The sequence below is a fragment of the Ammospiza nelsoni genome, chromosome 8, assembly GCF_027579445.1.
Source record: "Ammospiza nelsoni isolate bAmmNel1 chromosome 8, bAmmNel1.pri, whole genome shotgun sequence".
Lineage (NCBI taxonomy): Eukaryota > Metazoa > Chordata > Aves > Passeriformes > Passerellidae > Ammospiza > Ammospiza nelsoni.
This window is the reverse complement of record NC_080640.1, coordinates 37,975,875-37,990,822: the sequence shown is the minus strand read 5'-3', so window position 1 is coordinate 37,990,822 and position 14,948 is coordinate 37,975,875. Positions and strand designations below refer to the sequence as shown.

The following is a 14,948-nucleotide window of genomic DNA, read 5'->3' as shown; positions in this document are numbered from 1 at the left end:
CTTGGCAGCCGCTCTGACTGAAAGCTGAACGCTAAAGGCCAGGTTGAAGCTGGGATGAAAAACGAATGCTTTTGTCCCCTATTTCTATAGTAGCATGAAATGGTGGAGTTTGTGTGCCTGTGCTTTCCCTGGCTACAGCACTGGGTTCAGTAACATCTGTCTGTGCAGGGACAGGCTGGGTGCTGCAGTGCCCAGTGCAGCTGCAGCTGGTGCAGAATCCAGCAGTGTGGTTTGTACCCATGGTGATCCCAGCCCCCCTGAGCTGTGTGATGGCAATGCTCAGGGAGCAGGAGCTGCCTTCCCAGTCTATTGAGCTGTCAAACCTCAGATGTATTATTTGGGATAAAGAACAAATTTTTTCCCTCCTTTTCTTCTCCTTATTGAAGTAGTGCAGTCAAAACTTAACAATGAGAAGGTAGTTTTCAAGTTCTTAAAAGTCCTCTTGTCCATTGACTGGGTTTATCTGGAGCAATCCACAGCTGGAAATTGCTGATTATCCTTTCATTTTCCATTCTTGTCATGGACTACCAGATATAAGGAAGACACAGAAATATGTCTTGGAAGGACTGGGACAGCAGCCTGGGGAAATGTCTGTAGTTGGCCTCTTGGATTGGCAGTGCTTGGAAATGGGATTATCTTTAATCTCAGCTGGTCTCACGTGACATAACTGATTTAGTGTGGAAAAACATATAGTTTATGTCTGTATAGTATAGACACAGTACACCAGTTGAAAAAGAAGTTGGAATAAGATGGAAGTGCTAAACCATGAAGATAAAATAAAATAGCCTGAAGTGCAGTAAAGTAGCTGGGTGAACTGCAGATATTGGTGGAGACTACCTTCCTCCTTCCAAGAACTAGTTCATTATTCTGATAATCCACATGTGCAGAGCTTTGATAGCAAATCACTCAAGCTTAGGGGTTTTTTTGGTCCATTTATGCAAAAGCTCAGACTAAGATTATCAGATGTTTCTTCTTTTTACAATGAAAAATCTCAAAGCATAATTGTTTCCTCAATATGGAAGGGAATGATGGTTCTACAGCTTCTTTGGGGGCTCTCCAAGCTCACAGCTAAACAACAAAGTAGTGATGAATTTCAGAGGTCTGAGCATTTTTTTTTTAAATTTAACATATTTCTGAACAAAACTGGGGCTCTTTGTAGGAGAATTTATGAATGCCATGACTCTGAATCTCTCTCCAGTACTGTGTAAAACAAAAACATCCATTTACTGAACCTTTCCAGATGTTGTTACTGACTGCTGGCTTTGTGCTACTGGTTTACCAGTTTTGGTTCTCTTATGATCGTCTCACTCCTGGTTAGACAGGGCTGTTTTAGAGGGAAAAAGTAATTTTTAAATTTGGTTTTGATGGTTTGCATATGATGTGGCAAAGTAAGAAATAGTTAACAATAGAAGCCAGCTAGGCTGGAGTGCTGCATTGACTTTCCATTGTATCTCTGTGTCTGTGGCTTCCTTGTAGCACAGGAGAAAAGAGGGCAGTCTGCTGTCTTGGAATAATTGCAGGAAAGATAGATTCACTAATTAGAACCAGAGTCAGTGCTTAAATAACATTTCTTTTCTGAGCAAGTCCAGCACACTGGACAAATTGCAGCTGCTTTGCTGAGGTTGGAGATGCAGGAGCATTTGGATTTGAACACACTGGGCAATAAAATATCTCTTGCACAGTGGTGATTCATTTATATATATGCATATTAAAAATTTAAAAATACACGATGTGTTAATACACTAAAGAAAACACAGTTTTCTGATTCAGATGATCAGTTGGTTAAACTGTTGTCTGCTCCTGCTTAAGACTACATCTCTTTCATTTTGTTTGCTTTTGGGGCTTTTTTTGTTACTTATATCCCTGAGATTTCTAAGTTAGCCTGAGGAAGTAAGAGGCAATCCTATGTCCTATGCATATCTTGGACTAAATGAGATTTTAAAAATACGGGACTGGTTCATTTAATATCAAATGCTTTACAGCCATAAACTTAAAAACTTCATGCAGTGAGAAGTGGGTACTGTGATGCTTTTGTAAATAATGCATATAGAGCCTGATGCAATGCAAAGGAAAATAATTAGACTTCAGATTGCCTGTGGGCAGGCTGTGAGAAGTTTTGTATGCATTTACTTGTTCATTCTTCATTGTGCCTCTTCTTATCATTTGAATCTGGTGCCACAGGCTCAGATGTGCTATTTTCCCTTTTTTATTTTTCCCCTGTCTCCTTCACCCAAGCCATTTTACAAATATCTATTAGTTTTCTCTTCAAGGGGACATGATGCAGAAGAAGCGGGGAAAATGTCTGCAGTAAAACAGGATGAGGCAGGAGGCTCCGTGCAGCCCGATGTCGACTCTGTGGTTGTCCCAAAGTCCGGAACTTTCAGCTGTCCAAATAGCAGTGCCCATGATTGATTCCTGGGGCCAGTTCAGTGGCACTGGGGTGTTCTGTGTCCCATGTGTCTGTTGGTGGGAGGCTGTAGGGTTTCAAGGAGGGCTGGTGGGCAAGGGAGGAACAAGGTGGGTGTGGTAAGATCCCCGAGTGCTTTGGCAGCAGGGTCAGAGGGGAGGCAGCCCCCTCAGGCACCTCAAGGTGGCTTCTCTCAAGCAGGTTTTTCATTTCCACACCTTCCATGCTTCCCCTTTCTGGGGAGTGCAGGATTGGTGTCCGTGACCTGCCTGCTGTTCTGCAGCTCAATACAGAGGCTGCTGGGGCAGGGCAACAAACACGGGGAGTTTGTTCAGATGCAGCAATTACAGAATGCCTTAACTCTGTGTGCACCTCTGTCCTTCTCCATTGCCACCAAGGAAAGACATGGCTAGGAGGAAAGACAGCTCATTTCCAGGGCGGTTTGCTCAGAGGAAAACTGCTTAAACACAAGCAAATCACAGTTCGTGGTGCTGGTTGTAAGACACACTAAAAATGGTGGTTTTTTTACACATACTTTGTTCATTTCTCATGAGGTAATGATGATTCAGTTGTAACTATCGGTACAGTCTGTTTTCACAAACTTTGATGAATTTAACTTGATGTTTCCTTAAGCAGGGCAGAGATAGAAATGGAAAAATGTTTATGTGTGTCAGTTTTGGAGTGCTCTTGGAAATAAACAGCGTGTTCTTTTGCTGGCAGGATTTGAAATCTAGCAATCAGCGAGATGAAATTGCTGCAGCACGTGTATCCCTGAAGGAAAATTCTGCATTCCTACATTCAATATGTTCAGCTTGTTTGGAACATTCAGATGTTGCATCCCTTACAGCCAGCAAGGATTCAATTTGCAATGAAATACAGAATGCTCTCAATGTAATTTCTAATGCTTCCCAAGGAGTTGGAAATAAAGTGGAGCAACCTGCGCCTCGTACAGCTACTCTGGGAAGTGCACTTGATGAGCTTGAGGTATGTAAACGTGTGAGATTGCAGTATTTTGGAAAAGTTTTTTAATTTTTTAACAACTATTGGTACCATAAATGATGAGCCTAAAGGCATTAAAGATTGTTGCTCTGCTTAGTCCTAGTCTAAGTAGTATCACTTGAAATGATTTCATTGAGATGGTTCATTGAAATGATTTCATTTTCTTCAGAGGAGTTTGGAGTTAAGGTTCATGCGTGTTCAGTGTTTGGCTCCCTTTGAACAGAGGGCAGAGTCAGCTGCAGTTGTGTCCCTGCTGCTGGGACAGACAGACAGACGGACACATCCTGCAGGAAGGGGGCAGAACCCAGAGTTGAGTGTGCCCAGAAGTGATTCCCAGCTGACAGTGCCCACTGCTGCCCTGGCTGCATTTGAGCTGCTGCCATGCAAGCTGAGTCCTTGTCTCCAGAATGTGTCAGTGGGATCATTCTGTAATTTCTATAATCGAGCAATTCAGAAACCTCATTATATTTGCTGCTTATCATTAAATAAAGTGACATAGCTAATATGCTTTCACCACCTCTGCATTTCTGCTTCCATTAGTGAAGCAAACATCTGGGGGAAGGCAGCACTTTCTTTGTTCCTGACCTCATCTGAAGTTTTTCTATGGAGTTTTTCCTTTTTCTCATGGCTGCTCTGGCTCTCACCAGGGTAATTTTCCATTGTCCTGCCAGAAATGGTGAAAGATCTCCTGTAGGTGAGGCTACAGACCATGATCTTCATGTGGTGTAACTGATGTAGGCCCAGATCAACACGAGGAATGTATGTTTCTAAACACATTTGCACATATGGGTGGTTTTGATTGTGAATTCTTGGACTTAGCAGATCTCAGCGTCCCAGTGCTAAGACTGTGATACATTTTCAGGATAACTGATGTTAGGACTGATGGTAGTAGATTTTTATCTAAAATTTTCAAAGGAAGATGAAACAAACACATAGAAATATGACACAGATTTTGTAGTGGCAGGTTATTGATCAAAAAAAGGCCTCTCTGGCGTGCTCAAAGTCAAAGCAGACAGGTTGTTCCCCACAGAGGAGCAGGCTGCAATTGCACATTACAGGTTTTGAAATTACAGTTCCTAATCTATCTCCCTAATAAATGGGAGTAAAAAGAAACATGTAAGTGTAATACATAACATGTTAAAATGTAGCTGTGAATGACAAATGAGATTCCTTATATGAGACCCTGGATTTACCTGGATTGCTTAAAAATTAAAAAAAATAAGAAACATCAAAAGGAATGCATTTTATTACTGCAGATGAATTAATCTTGACTCTGTGTAAGCAGTATTGTTTAAAAATGCAGTAACATTTATTTTTGTTCTAAAATTTGAAATTTTTGATGTACACAAAATGGGGGGAAAAGCATTTTGAATTGAATTTGGTTTTACTTGGAACATAGAAGTCTGATGGTTGTAAAAAGCATTTGTTTATCAAGTTGTAAATATATTTTTACCTGGGTAGCACAAATGGGAATTGAAGCTGTGTGAGTTAGATAAAGCACAATTTATAGAGCATTTAACTTCAGAAATGATTTTATGAGTTAGATGGTTACACTTTTCTCGCTTTACAGAAAGTTCTGTTGGCTAAGGACCTGAAATAACCTTTGCTCTATCTTCTTGTTGCAAATACAGTGCCATGAAATAGATTGATGCAATAAATAGTCTGGTGGGAACAAATCTCATTAAATGTTTATAGTGTGGAAATGTATCTCGGAGCTTACCCAACAATCTAGTATCTAGATGTTTTGCAATATCATTCTTCCTTTGCCAGTGCTGGCACTGTGAAAGTTATTAGAGATTTATAGGTGAGGAAACCACCAGTAAAATTAGAGCAGCTAACTCTTAAATCAGTAGATTCTCAACAATTTCTCTTAAAGGTTCCCTATAACTACTGTGTCATTTATAAATAAACACAAAATTGTAACTTTAAAATTTAATTGCATATTAAGAGCATATTGGGTGCAGGTTATCTAATGCCTTTCCCTGGTCTTTCACCTTGTTAGTGCAAAGACATTTCTCACAAAATGATGCAGGTCCTGCATACCTGAGTCTCTGTGGTCCTTGGGTGACTGTGGCCATCCAGCTGAGCAGTTACAGTGAGATGCCAAAAGGCTGTAAGTCACTGCAGAACTTCACCAAATACAACCAAGTTTCTGCATTCCCATGGGCCCTCTTTTTTTCCTGGTTCACACCAGTGAGGGAGAAAACAGGGATCTAATCACTCCTCTTAAATGCTCTCTTAAGCTTGAGCTGCTTCAGAGTAGCTGACCAGTGTTCAGCCTGTTAAATCAAACCCACCAGAGACTGCTTCCCATGTGCCTGGTGTCTTCTCATTGTGTCTTCTCTTTCTTGTGTAGCTGTACTGATTATGAATAAGTAATGAAATCATTTGAAGAATTTTATCTGTAGGGCAGAGTCTGAAATCATGTTTTCCTGGCTGTTACTGCCTAGATTATTTTTTATTCAGAGATGAACCATAGTAGCTTTTTGGCCAGTGCTATTTGTCCATGTTGGTGTAAACTTTCTCCTAATTGTCTCCCAAAGGAGGACATTTCTGTTTTGGGTCAGCTGAGATTTGAAGGCAGTAATTTTTCCAGCTGATTGTATAATTGGCTGTGGCCACCACATGTGTCTGAGTTTTCCCCAGACAATGGAGCTGTTTTTCTGCAGCAGCACTTCAGTGTTGTACCTGCCAGGTGTGTTTTGCATTGTGATGGGCACTGCATGTGCAGCTTGGCATTGAGGGGCTGCTGGAGATGCAGGAGCTTGCAGGGAAGCTGCTGCTGCAGGGAAGGGTGGCCCTGTGGCACAGCTTGAGCAGGTGTGAGTGACCCCAGAGCACCTGGGTGCTAAGGGCTCTGACAGGAATGAGGGAGGCAGAGTTTCAAATCTCTCACACAAGCTTGTGACTCAAGTCTCCTTGCCTCACTGTTTAAGCTTTTATCTTATGGTGTTCTAATATAACACTTTCGTTTCTAGCTTAAGCTAGATAGTCCCTGAAATCAGCTTGTTAAATCTAAACTGAAAAAAATAATTAAAATCCTCCAGTTTGCAGTTAGTCTGGCACTTAGTGGATAAGCACAGATAAGTTCTGATTTACCTAAATTCCCTATCATGGTATCTGGCATAGTTTTCTCGTTTAATATTTCTTCTGAAAGCTTGACACCACCTATGGATGTGATGTAAGAGGTGAACAGGTGTATGTGGAATCCAGGTTTGGAGATTAGGACCATAATGACACAGGTTCAGATGTTCAGGTATATTAACAGTTACTGGTGTAAATTTCTTCAAATGCTGAAGCTCAAATAGACTTACTTTGCTGTTTTATGAAAATCTCATAGTCTCCTTTTCTCTCTCTTTAGAAGATTTGCTTTCCACACAAATGTAATTAATTTTATCAAGCCAAAAGAATTGTCTGCTTTTGTTTGCCCTACCTACTGAAAAGCAAAAGGACAGTTATATCTATGTCCTTTGGAAAAATAATTGTTAAACAAAAGCTGCAGTTTTTATCTTTGCCCATATTAAGCCTGTTAAAAGTGGCAGCAGTGACTTTCTGCCACAGTGTGGGATTGCTTAGACTAAAAGTCAGCAGAACCAGACTCCTCATGTAATCTGACTCAGCTTTCTCAGCTGTGAGCTAGCACTGCTGGCTCTGAGTTAAATCCAGAGGTTCTCCTGATCTCTAGAAGACTAAAGTTTATAGGCATCGAACCCCTCTTTGAAACAGAGCTTAATCTCTGGTCTGAGACTCTGAATGGCAGAGAGAGCCTGGGTTTGTCTGCAAATGACCTCTGTGTTTAGCCCCACTAGGGAAAAGCGAATCTGCCATGGTCAGAAGGATTTTGGATGCTTCCAGTGGAAAGGGCCAGCAGCACATCTGGGAAGCATAATGTCACTGCAGTTCCTGCAAGTACAAAGTAAAGCAGCAGCTTCACTGAACTGACTTTTCTTACCTGTGCTCCTCTTTTTTTCCAGAATTTAATAGTGCTGGATGCTGTGGCGGTGAGCGAGGAGAAGGTGAGGCCGTCCCTGGAGCAGCGGCTGGAGGCGATCATCAGCGGGGCGGCGCTGCTGGCCGACTCCTCGTGCACGCGGGACTCGCACCGCGAGCGCATCATCGCCGAGTGCAGCGCCATCCGCCAGGCCCTGCAGGAGCTGCTGGCCGAGTACCTGCGCTCCGTGAGTGACCAGCGTGGGGGAATGGAGTGGTGAATGTGGGGGAAGGGAGTAATGAACGTGCGGGAATGGAGTAATGAATGTGGGGGAATGGAGTAATGAACGCGGGGGCACTGAGTAATGAACACGGGGAGCTGAGTAGTGAACGTGCGGGAATTGAGTAATGAACGCGGGGGAATGGAGTAGTGAACATGGGGGAATGGAGTAGTGAATGCGGGGGAATGGAGTAATGAATGCGGGGATATGGAGTAACGAACGCGGAGGAATGGAGTAATGAATGTGGGGGAATGGAGTAATGAACGCGGGGGCACTGAGTAATGAACACGGGGAGCTGAGTAGTGAACGCAGGGGAATGGAGTAGTGAACATGGGGGAATGGAGTAATGAATGTGGGGGAATGGAGTAATGAACACAGGGAACTGAGTAATGAACACGGGGGAATGGAGTAGTGAACGCGGGGGAATGGAGTAATGAACACAAGGAACTGAGTAATGAACACAGGGGAACTGAGTAACGAACACGGGGGAACAGAGTAACGAGCATGGGGGAATGGAGTAACAAACACGGGGGAATGGAGCAACGAACGTGGGGAGCTGAGTAACGAACGTGGGGAGCTGAGTAATGAACATGAGGGAATGGAGTAATGAATGCGGGGGCATGGAGTAACAAACACAGGGGAATGGAGTACCGAACGCGGGGGAGTGGAGTAATGAACACGGGGCAATGGAGTAATGAACATGGGGAGCTGAGTAATGAACGTGGGGAACTGAGTAATGAACACGGGCACCTGAGTATGGAACGCGGGAGAGCTGAGTACTGGACATGGGGAACTGAGTAATAGATGGAGGGAACTGAGTAATGAACATGGGGCACTGAGTAACAGACATGGGGCAGCTGAGTAATGAACAGGGGGGAGCTGGGTAACGAACACGGGGAACTGAGTACCGAATGTGGGGAACTGAGTAACGAATGCGGGGGAGCTGAGTAACACATGGGGGAACTGAGTAACGAACACAGGACTGAGTAACAAACATGGGGCAGCTGAGTAATGAACAGGGGGGAGCTGGGTAACGAACACGGGGAACTGAGTAACGAATGTGGGGAGCTGAGTAACGAATGCGGGGAGCTGAGTAACACATGGGGGAACTGAGTAACAAACACAGAACTGAGTAACGAACACGGGGAGCTGAGTAATGAACAGGGGGGAACTGAGTAACAAACATGGGGGAGCTGAGTAGCGAATGTGGGGGAACTGAGGGACACACAAGGGGGAACTAACACACACAGGGCACTGAGTAATGAACATGGGGGAACTGAGTAACAGTCACGGGGCACTGAGTATTGAACTGGGGCACTGAGTAGGGAATGCAGTGTAACTGAGTGACATTAAACACAGGGGACTGAGTAACAGGGGGCAACTGAGTAACAGACACAGGGCCGCTGCATAATGCAGGGCAACTGAGTAACAAACATGGGGCAACTGATTAACAAACACAGGGCAAGTAAGTAACAAATATGGGGCAACTGAGTAACAAACATAGGGCGATTTGAGTAGCAAACACGGGGCAAGTGAGTAACAAACACAAGGCAAGTGAGTAACAAACACAAGGCAAGTGAGTAACAAACACGGGGCAAGTGAGTAACAAACATGGGGCAAGTGAGTAACAAACACAAGGCGATTGAGTAACAAGCACAGGGCAAGTGAGTAACAAGCACAGGGCAAGTGAGTAACAAACACAGGGCGACTGAGTAATGCGTGGCCACTGAGTAACACAGGGCCCAGCTCAGGCCTGCCTCAGCACCTCCTGCTCTGGGAGCTTAGCATTTAGCTAAGCATTGAAGTGCAGTTTAACCTGCATTTCACAAAATGATCTTTAAAAGGTTGAAAGGGACATTTTCCTCCAGAAATGTAAGCGAAAACTAAATGCACATCCCCAGCATGAGTATAAATTGTATTAATTGTGTTGTGTATATAAAGTCTGTGGAAAATGCCGTACCACAGATAAAATGTACATTAAGGTTATTTTATGCTTGTTGTGAACTGTCACTGATTCAGAACAGACAATCTTTCATATGCCAGAAACAAGAATTTTGGTAATACCACTTCCTAGCCCAGAGTTTGGAAATGTCATCTCTGCTCCTGTAGAATGCAACAATTTAAATAAGAATTTCTTAAAAGGTAAGCAATCTGTTAGTGTTGTTTTTGAGTAGGGTGTTGTCACCAGAAGAGAAGAAGAGCACCGATTTACAAGTGTTAGAATGACTAAATTGCTATATTGGGAAGACAGGAGTGTTGGGTAAATCCAGAAATCTGATTGTCTGACATGCTTGTAGCTGTGAATTAGAAAAGGAACGTAGTTTGCGTTTTAGAATTGATTTTTCTTTTAGATTTGAAGAATGGGTTTGACACTTGTTACATCTGGCAGGTAAATGTTGAAACAGTGGAGACTCAATACTGTTAATATGGGTACACAATGTTAATCTCATGCTTTTCATCTGTAAACATTATCTGTAGGCATAATGTTCTTTTCTAAAGATACCTCAGGATGATTCACTGAGCATATTGAGGGAACAATTGTGTGATACAGATATTTGTTCCCTTTTTGGGAGCTGAAATTCCCTTTTGTTCTGTAAGTCATAGCAGTTAACACAATTGAAAGCTGTTCTAATGAGACTCTTTACTTTGTCTTATTCTATTGTCCTTAGGATAATGTAGGTTAGGGACTAAAATAATTATGCATGTCAGATTTTTTTTTTTCATCTGACAGATATCGTACTTTTTGATATTTCTCATTGTTTATTGGAAGTTTAGATACTTTGTTAAAGTCAAATTGTGTTTCAGCCCTTACACCAGAGAGAGATGCTGTGAAAGTTTTAATCAAAATGCTGTTGAATGCAGGCTTAATCCTTGAAGCTCTCTGGAAGTGCTTTACATATGGGTTAGATAGTGAGATTTCTTCAGCTCTGGTTAGCTTGGAATGTAAATCTTCAGTACATTCTTGTAGCAGATTTCTCTTGCAATGTCTGTTCAAAGGTGGGTCAGGGTTTGCTGTTAAGTGGCTGAAGGTTTTATACAGGAAAGCATCCACCTTTAATGGTTGGACTCAATGATCTTGAAGGGCTTTTCCAACATAAGTGGCTCTCTGATGCTGTCCAGAGCACGTGGCAGGATGCAGATGTGGTGAACAGCATCCCATATTAGTCCAAAAGGTTTCTATGGGTTTGTCCCAAGAACGCTTTCCCATGAATCTCTGGTGTGAAACTACAAGATTTTAACTCAAATGGTTTTACATTTTTAGACTCTTGAAACAAAATTGTGATGATCTTTTCTACTTCAGACATAATCATGGTTTTAGGGGTATGTAATGTACAATAGGTGGAAAAGAATAATACATAACCCAGCTCACTGACTTGAGAAAGTCAGACAGCAGCTGTTGAAATATGACAGTAAGGGAAAGTGCCATATAATTTGCTGCAGAACACAGTGAATGCACAAGGTGGCAGAGACAAGGAAGCAGAAGAGAGAAAATACAAAAGATTTAAAGGCATGTGGTTACATAACAGGAGGGAATGACAAGTTTTTAGTTTCTTTTAGAGCTCTTCTTATATGAATGGAAACACTCACTGAGAACAGTTTCTGGCTATTACTGAGACTGTGTTAAATAAGTTTTCCAATGAGAGGATTACCAGATGTCAGTTACTTTATTTCACAGCTCTAACTCACTGAAGAAAAGATGATAGATCCAGGAAACAGTGCTGATTTATCAGTGTCTTTTTGGCTCTTCTATTAGTAGTTTCAGCAAGCCAGGCCTGGGAATTGAGTGAGCTGTAAAGATGATGACAGCCATTTGCTATCATAGCACAATTTAAGCACAATTCAGTTTTCCTCTCCTTGGCATCACTGTTGTACTCCACAGGCAAGTGCATTCTCTGTTCTTTTGAAGCTGGGCCTCGGTGCTTGAACTCGAATGAGGGACTTGTCTTTACAAACTGTGGGTCTGCTGGCAGGTAAAACTAGCAGTGAGAGAGAAAAGAAACAATGGGAAGGATTCCACTGATTGATGAATGGAATGAAAGAGACTTGTCCTTACAAACTGTAGGTCTGCTGATAAATAAAACTGGGTACTGAGAGATGAAAGAAGCGATGGGAAGAACCATAAATTCCATAGGAATTCCACGGATTGACACAAAGAAAACAAAAGAGGGAGGGTTATACATTAGACGGGGGTCTCAGGTATGAGACATTTCAGGAAGTCTGTACCTCTGAAGTACCTCAGGCAATGGGGAAGAGAGATGGACATGGGGCCAGGAAATGAGGATAAAAAGGAGGCTGCATCCTCAGAAATTCTGAGAGACACCAGGGGAAATGCCCCATGGCCTCTCCCTGTATTTGAATAAAGTTACAGGACTCCTCTGTCTCTTTTTTGGACATAAACCTCTGGTGTTTGTGGATTAATTTTCCTGACAAACTGTACAGGAACTTAGGATTTATTAGCGCTAACATTTGAAAGAGTATAAGGAGTATTGCTTTTGTGTTCCTAAATTTGTTTCTTTTATTTTCCTCTGTTATTTAAAGTGTCTAATAAGCCTCAAAGGCATCAAAGATTAAGAGCTTCTTGGTGTCAGTGAGATAAATTTTTAATTTTTTTTTAAAAGAGTTTTTAATGCAAGCTTGGAGAAACATCTTTTCAGAAGATACTTGCCTTAATGTGAGTGTTTTTCACAGAGGTTTTATCACAGTGAATCATATAATGCCAAGTGAAGCAAAATGGTCTCCACAAGAACCTATACATTTTTCTGTTCACAGAGTAATTCCGACACACAGGAAATTGCAAACACATTTATAATTCTTCTGCAAGGCAGCAGGTTTTTTTCTGAATTGTTCCAAAAATTCTTCAAAATTATTTGTGTGCTGTTGTTAACCTTTCTGAATTTTACTCATAGACACAGGTTGTTAGCAGATACATTTGTGTTTTAGGACATCCAGCAACAGGAATTGCTACTGTGGGTTTGGATACCTTATAAGTGACAGAATCATACTGTCCTGTGGACAGTAATGGAATAATGTATCCACTGGAGCAGTCACATTGTTCTGCTAATAAGCACTTGCTTTTTCCTAGTGACAAGCTGTTGTCTCTTCATCCTTTGCAATGAAGAGTTGCTGAGCTCAGTGCAGTGCAGCAGCCTGAGCTCCCTGTTCTGTGAGTTGTGCTTTTATCAGTCACAGTGAGGACACCCCTTCCCTGGGGGCACAGGGACGGTGCAGCTGTGCTGAGCCTGGCTGGAAGGGGCTGTTGGAGCAGCACTCAGGGCTGCAGGTGCTGCTGTGTCTGCCATCATTAATGAGGGAGGTGTGCCTGAACAATTACCTGCATCTTCCTCTGGCTTTCAGTAAAGATCACTCCTGGAGTGCTAGGGCAGGTCAGAACACTGCTGTGAGAGCTGCTTTCTAGAACTCAAATCCCCTTACTGTTGGAATGTTCCATCCTATTTGAGCTTCATTAGTATGGTTATAGGTTGGAGATACATATGTGTGTATTTTTCTGATTTTTCAGTTCTGATTTCATGTCCTTCTTGTGTATTCTAAAACTGTTCGTTTCTTACCTGGGTTTTTGTGTCATGATTACCTACGTGTTTGGGTCAGACATGGGTAATTTAGTCTGGGTTGTGCCACAGGTGGTGGCAGCTGCTGTGTCCTGCTGTCCCACAGCTGTGCTGTGCGTGTGGCAGGAGCAGAGCCAAGCCAGCCCTGCTTCTCCAGCCGTGCTTCCATTACAAGCTGTGAGGAGAGCAGTGATACATTTTACCTTGAGGCAGACCAGCAAGTGAACTGAAGTTGCCCACCCAGTACACATTTATATCACCGCTCATCAAGCCCTGGCCATCCATGGAGTGTTGTGTGCTCTGTGGCAGAGCTCAGAATGGTCAGCTGCGCCCTGGACTGCACGTAGGGCACACCTGAACCTTGCTGGGAATGCAGCTCCTGGAGCTTTATGGAACTGGCTTCCCTCGAGGCTCCCAAGCCTTGTCCTGCACCACCAGATTGTGTCCACAGCTTCTGGCAGTGAGAGGATGAACCTGTTTGGGGGTGAGCACATCGCTGAGGGACAGGGAGGGAGCTGGGCTGGGTGAGCCCTTGGGGAAAGGTGGGCAGTGCAGAGCCTGGACAGCCATGGGGAGGGTCCATTGTGGGAGAGGGGACACAGCTGGCAGCTGGCACTTGGGCTGCTGTGTCTCTCTGGGTTTCAGCCTCTGATCACTTACTGGAACGTGAGCATTGCAAATTCAAACCAGAAAATGGCTGGAAAACCAGGAGGGTTTTTTGTTGGTGGCGTGGTTCTGGGCCTTGCTCTTGTTCTCAGCTCTTAAATTTGGGTGCTGTGGAGCACTAATGCCTTGCTCTACCTCTGTATTGAGGAGTCTTCAACAACAGCTTAAGGTCTGACCCACTGTCTGGATGTGGAGACTGGGATTGATAATGGTTTTTTATGCTCTTTTGTTGCCATTCTTGCTCTTGGAGAGTGGAGGGATGTGGAGATGCCTCAAGCTTACTGATATCTCAGCTTGGCCTTACTTGTGCTTCATGGTTTCCCCAGGAAGAATTTTAACACTTTCCTGGTTGCCAGTGACACCTGAGGAGGTAAAATAGGGGATGTTTGACTTGTGCTTTATGGTTACTTCCACTTTATTTCACAAGTGTGCAGCTTGCAAAGCTCTGTGTAGCTGCTCTCTGGAGAACTGACCCCAGCCTTGGTAACAAGGAGTTTGAGGAAATTCCATGTTAAAGTCTTCAGGAACAGAATGGCTTCTGGTTATTAATGGAAGGGGTTGAAGTGACTGACTTCTGGAAATCCTTGGTTTTAAATCTGTTTTTTATTTCTGAGCAGATGAAACCCACTTTTATTTGTGCCTTTTTACAAAAAGAGTGGATTGGAATGTGCTTACTTTACTGTCCTCTTCATACTTAAACTTCTTAAGAAACCTGGTGTTCCAGAGAAGTTTGAAATTGAGGTATGTCAAAATGTAAACTAGAAGAATTTCCATGTGTGGGTGGGAAGTGTCACTCAGTTCTTTTCTTATTCATGGCTGGGTTTTTTGATGACTTTATTGAGTGTTATGTTTTTCAAAAAAGGATGTATTGCAGTAAAATTGGTATGCCTATATGGTATATTATGCTGGCATTTATGCAAGAAAATATGTAGTTTTCATTATTTTGTTGTTCACATTGTCTGAGTAGTTGATTGAGTTGACTTTGAACACTCCTACAGAGGATTTTCTTCTGTTTTGTATGCAGTATGTATAATTGAAAATCATTTTTAAATGTTAACTTTCAGTGAACATTTTGTTTTATGGGGAAATTAGATATGA

At 42.7% G+C, this 14,948-nt stretch overlaps 1 protein-coding gene across 2 annotated transcripts in view; it reads left to right on the top strand.

Annotated features, from left to right (window-relative positions):
• The window catches only part of CTNNA3 (catenin alpha 3), a 416,298-nt gene that overhangs the window by 77,557 nt on the left and 323,793 nt on the right, over window positions 1–14,948 (top strand). For both annotated transcript variants that reach the window (XM_059476985.1, XM_059476984.1), the window contains exons 6-7: window positions 3,128–3,391; window positions 7,381–7,584. In XM_059476985.1, the coding sequence (XP_059332968.1) occupies window positions 3,128–3,391; window positions 7,381–7,584 (468 nt within the window). The remainder of the gene's footprint in view (window positions 1–3,127; window positions 3,392–7,380; window positions 7,585–14,948) is intronic.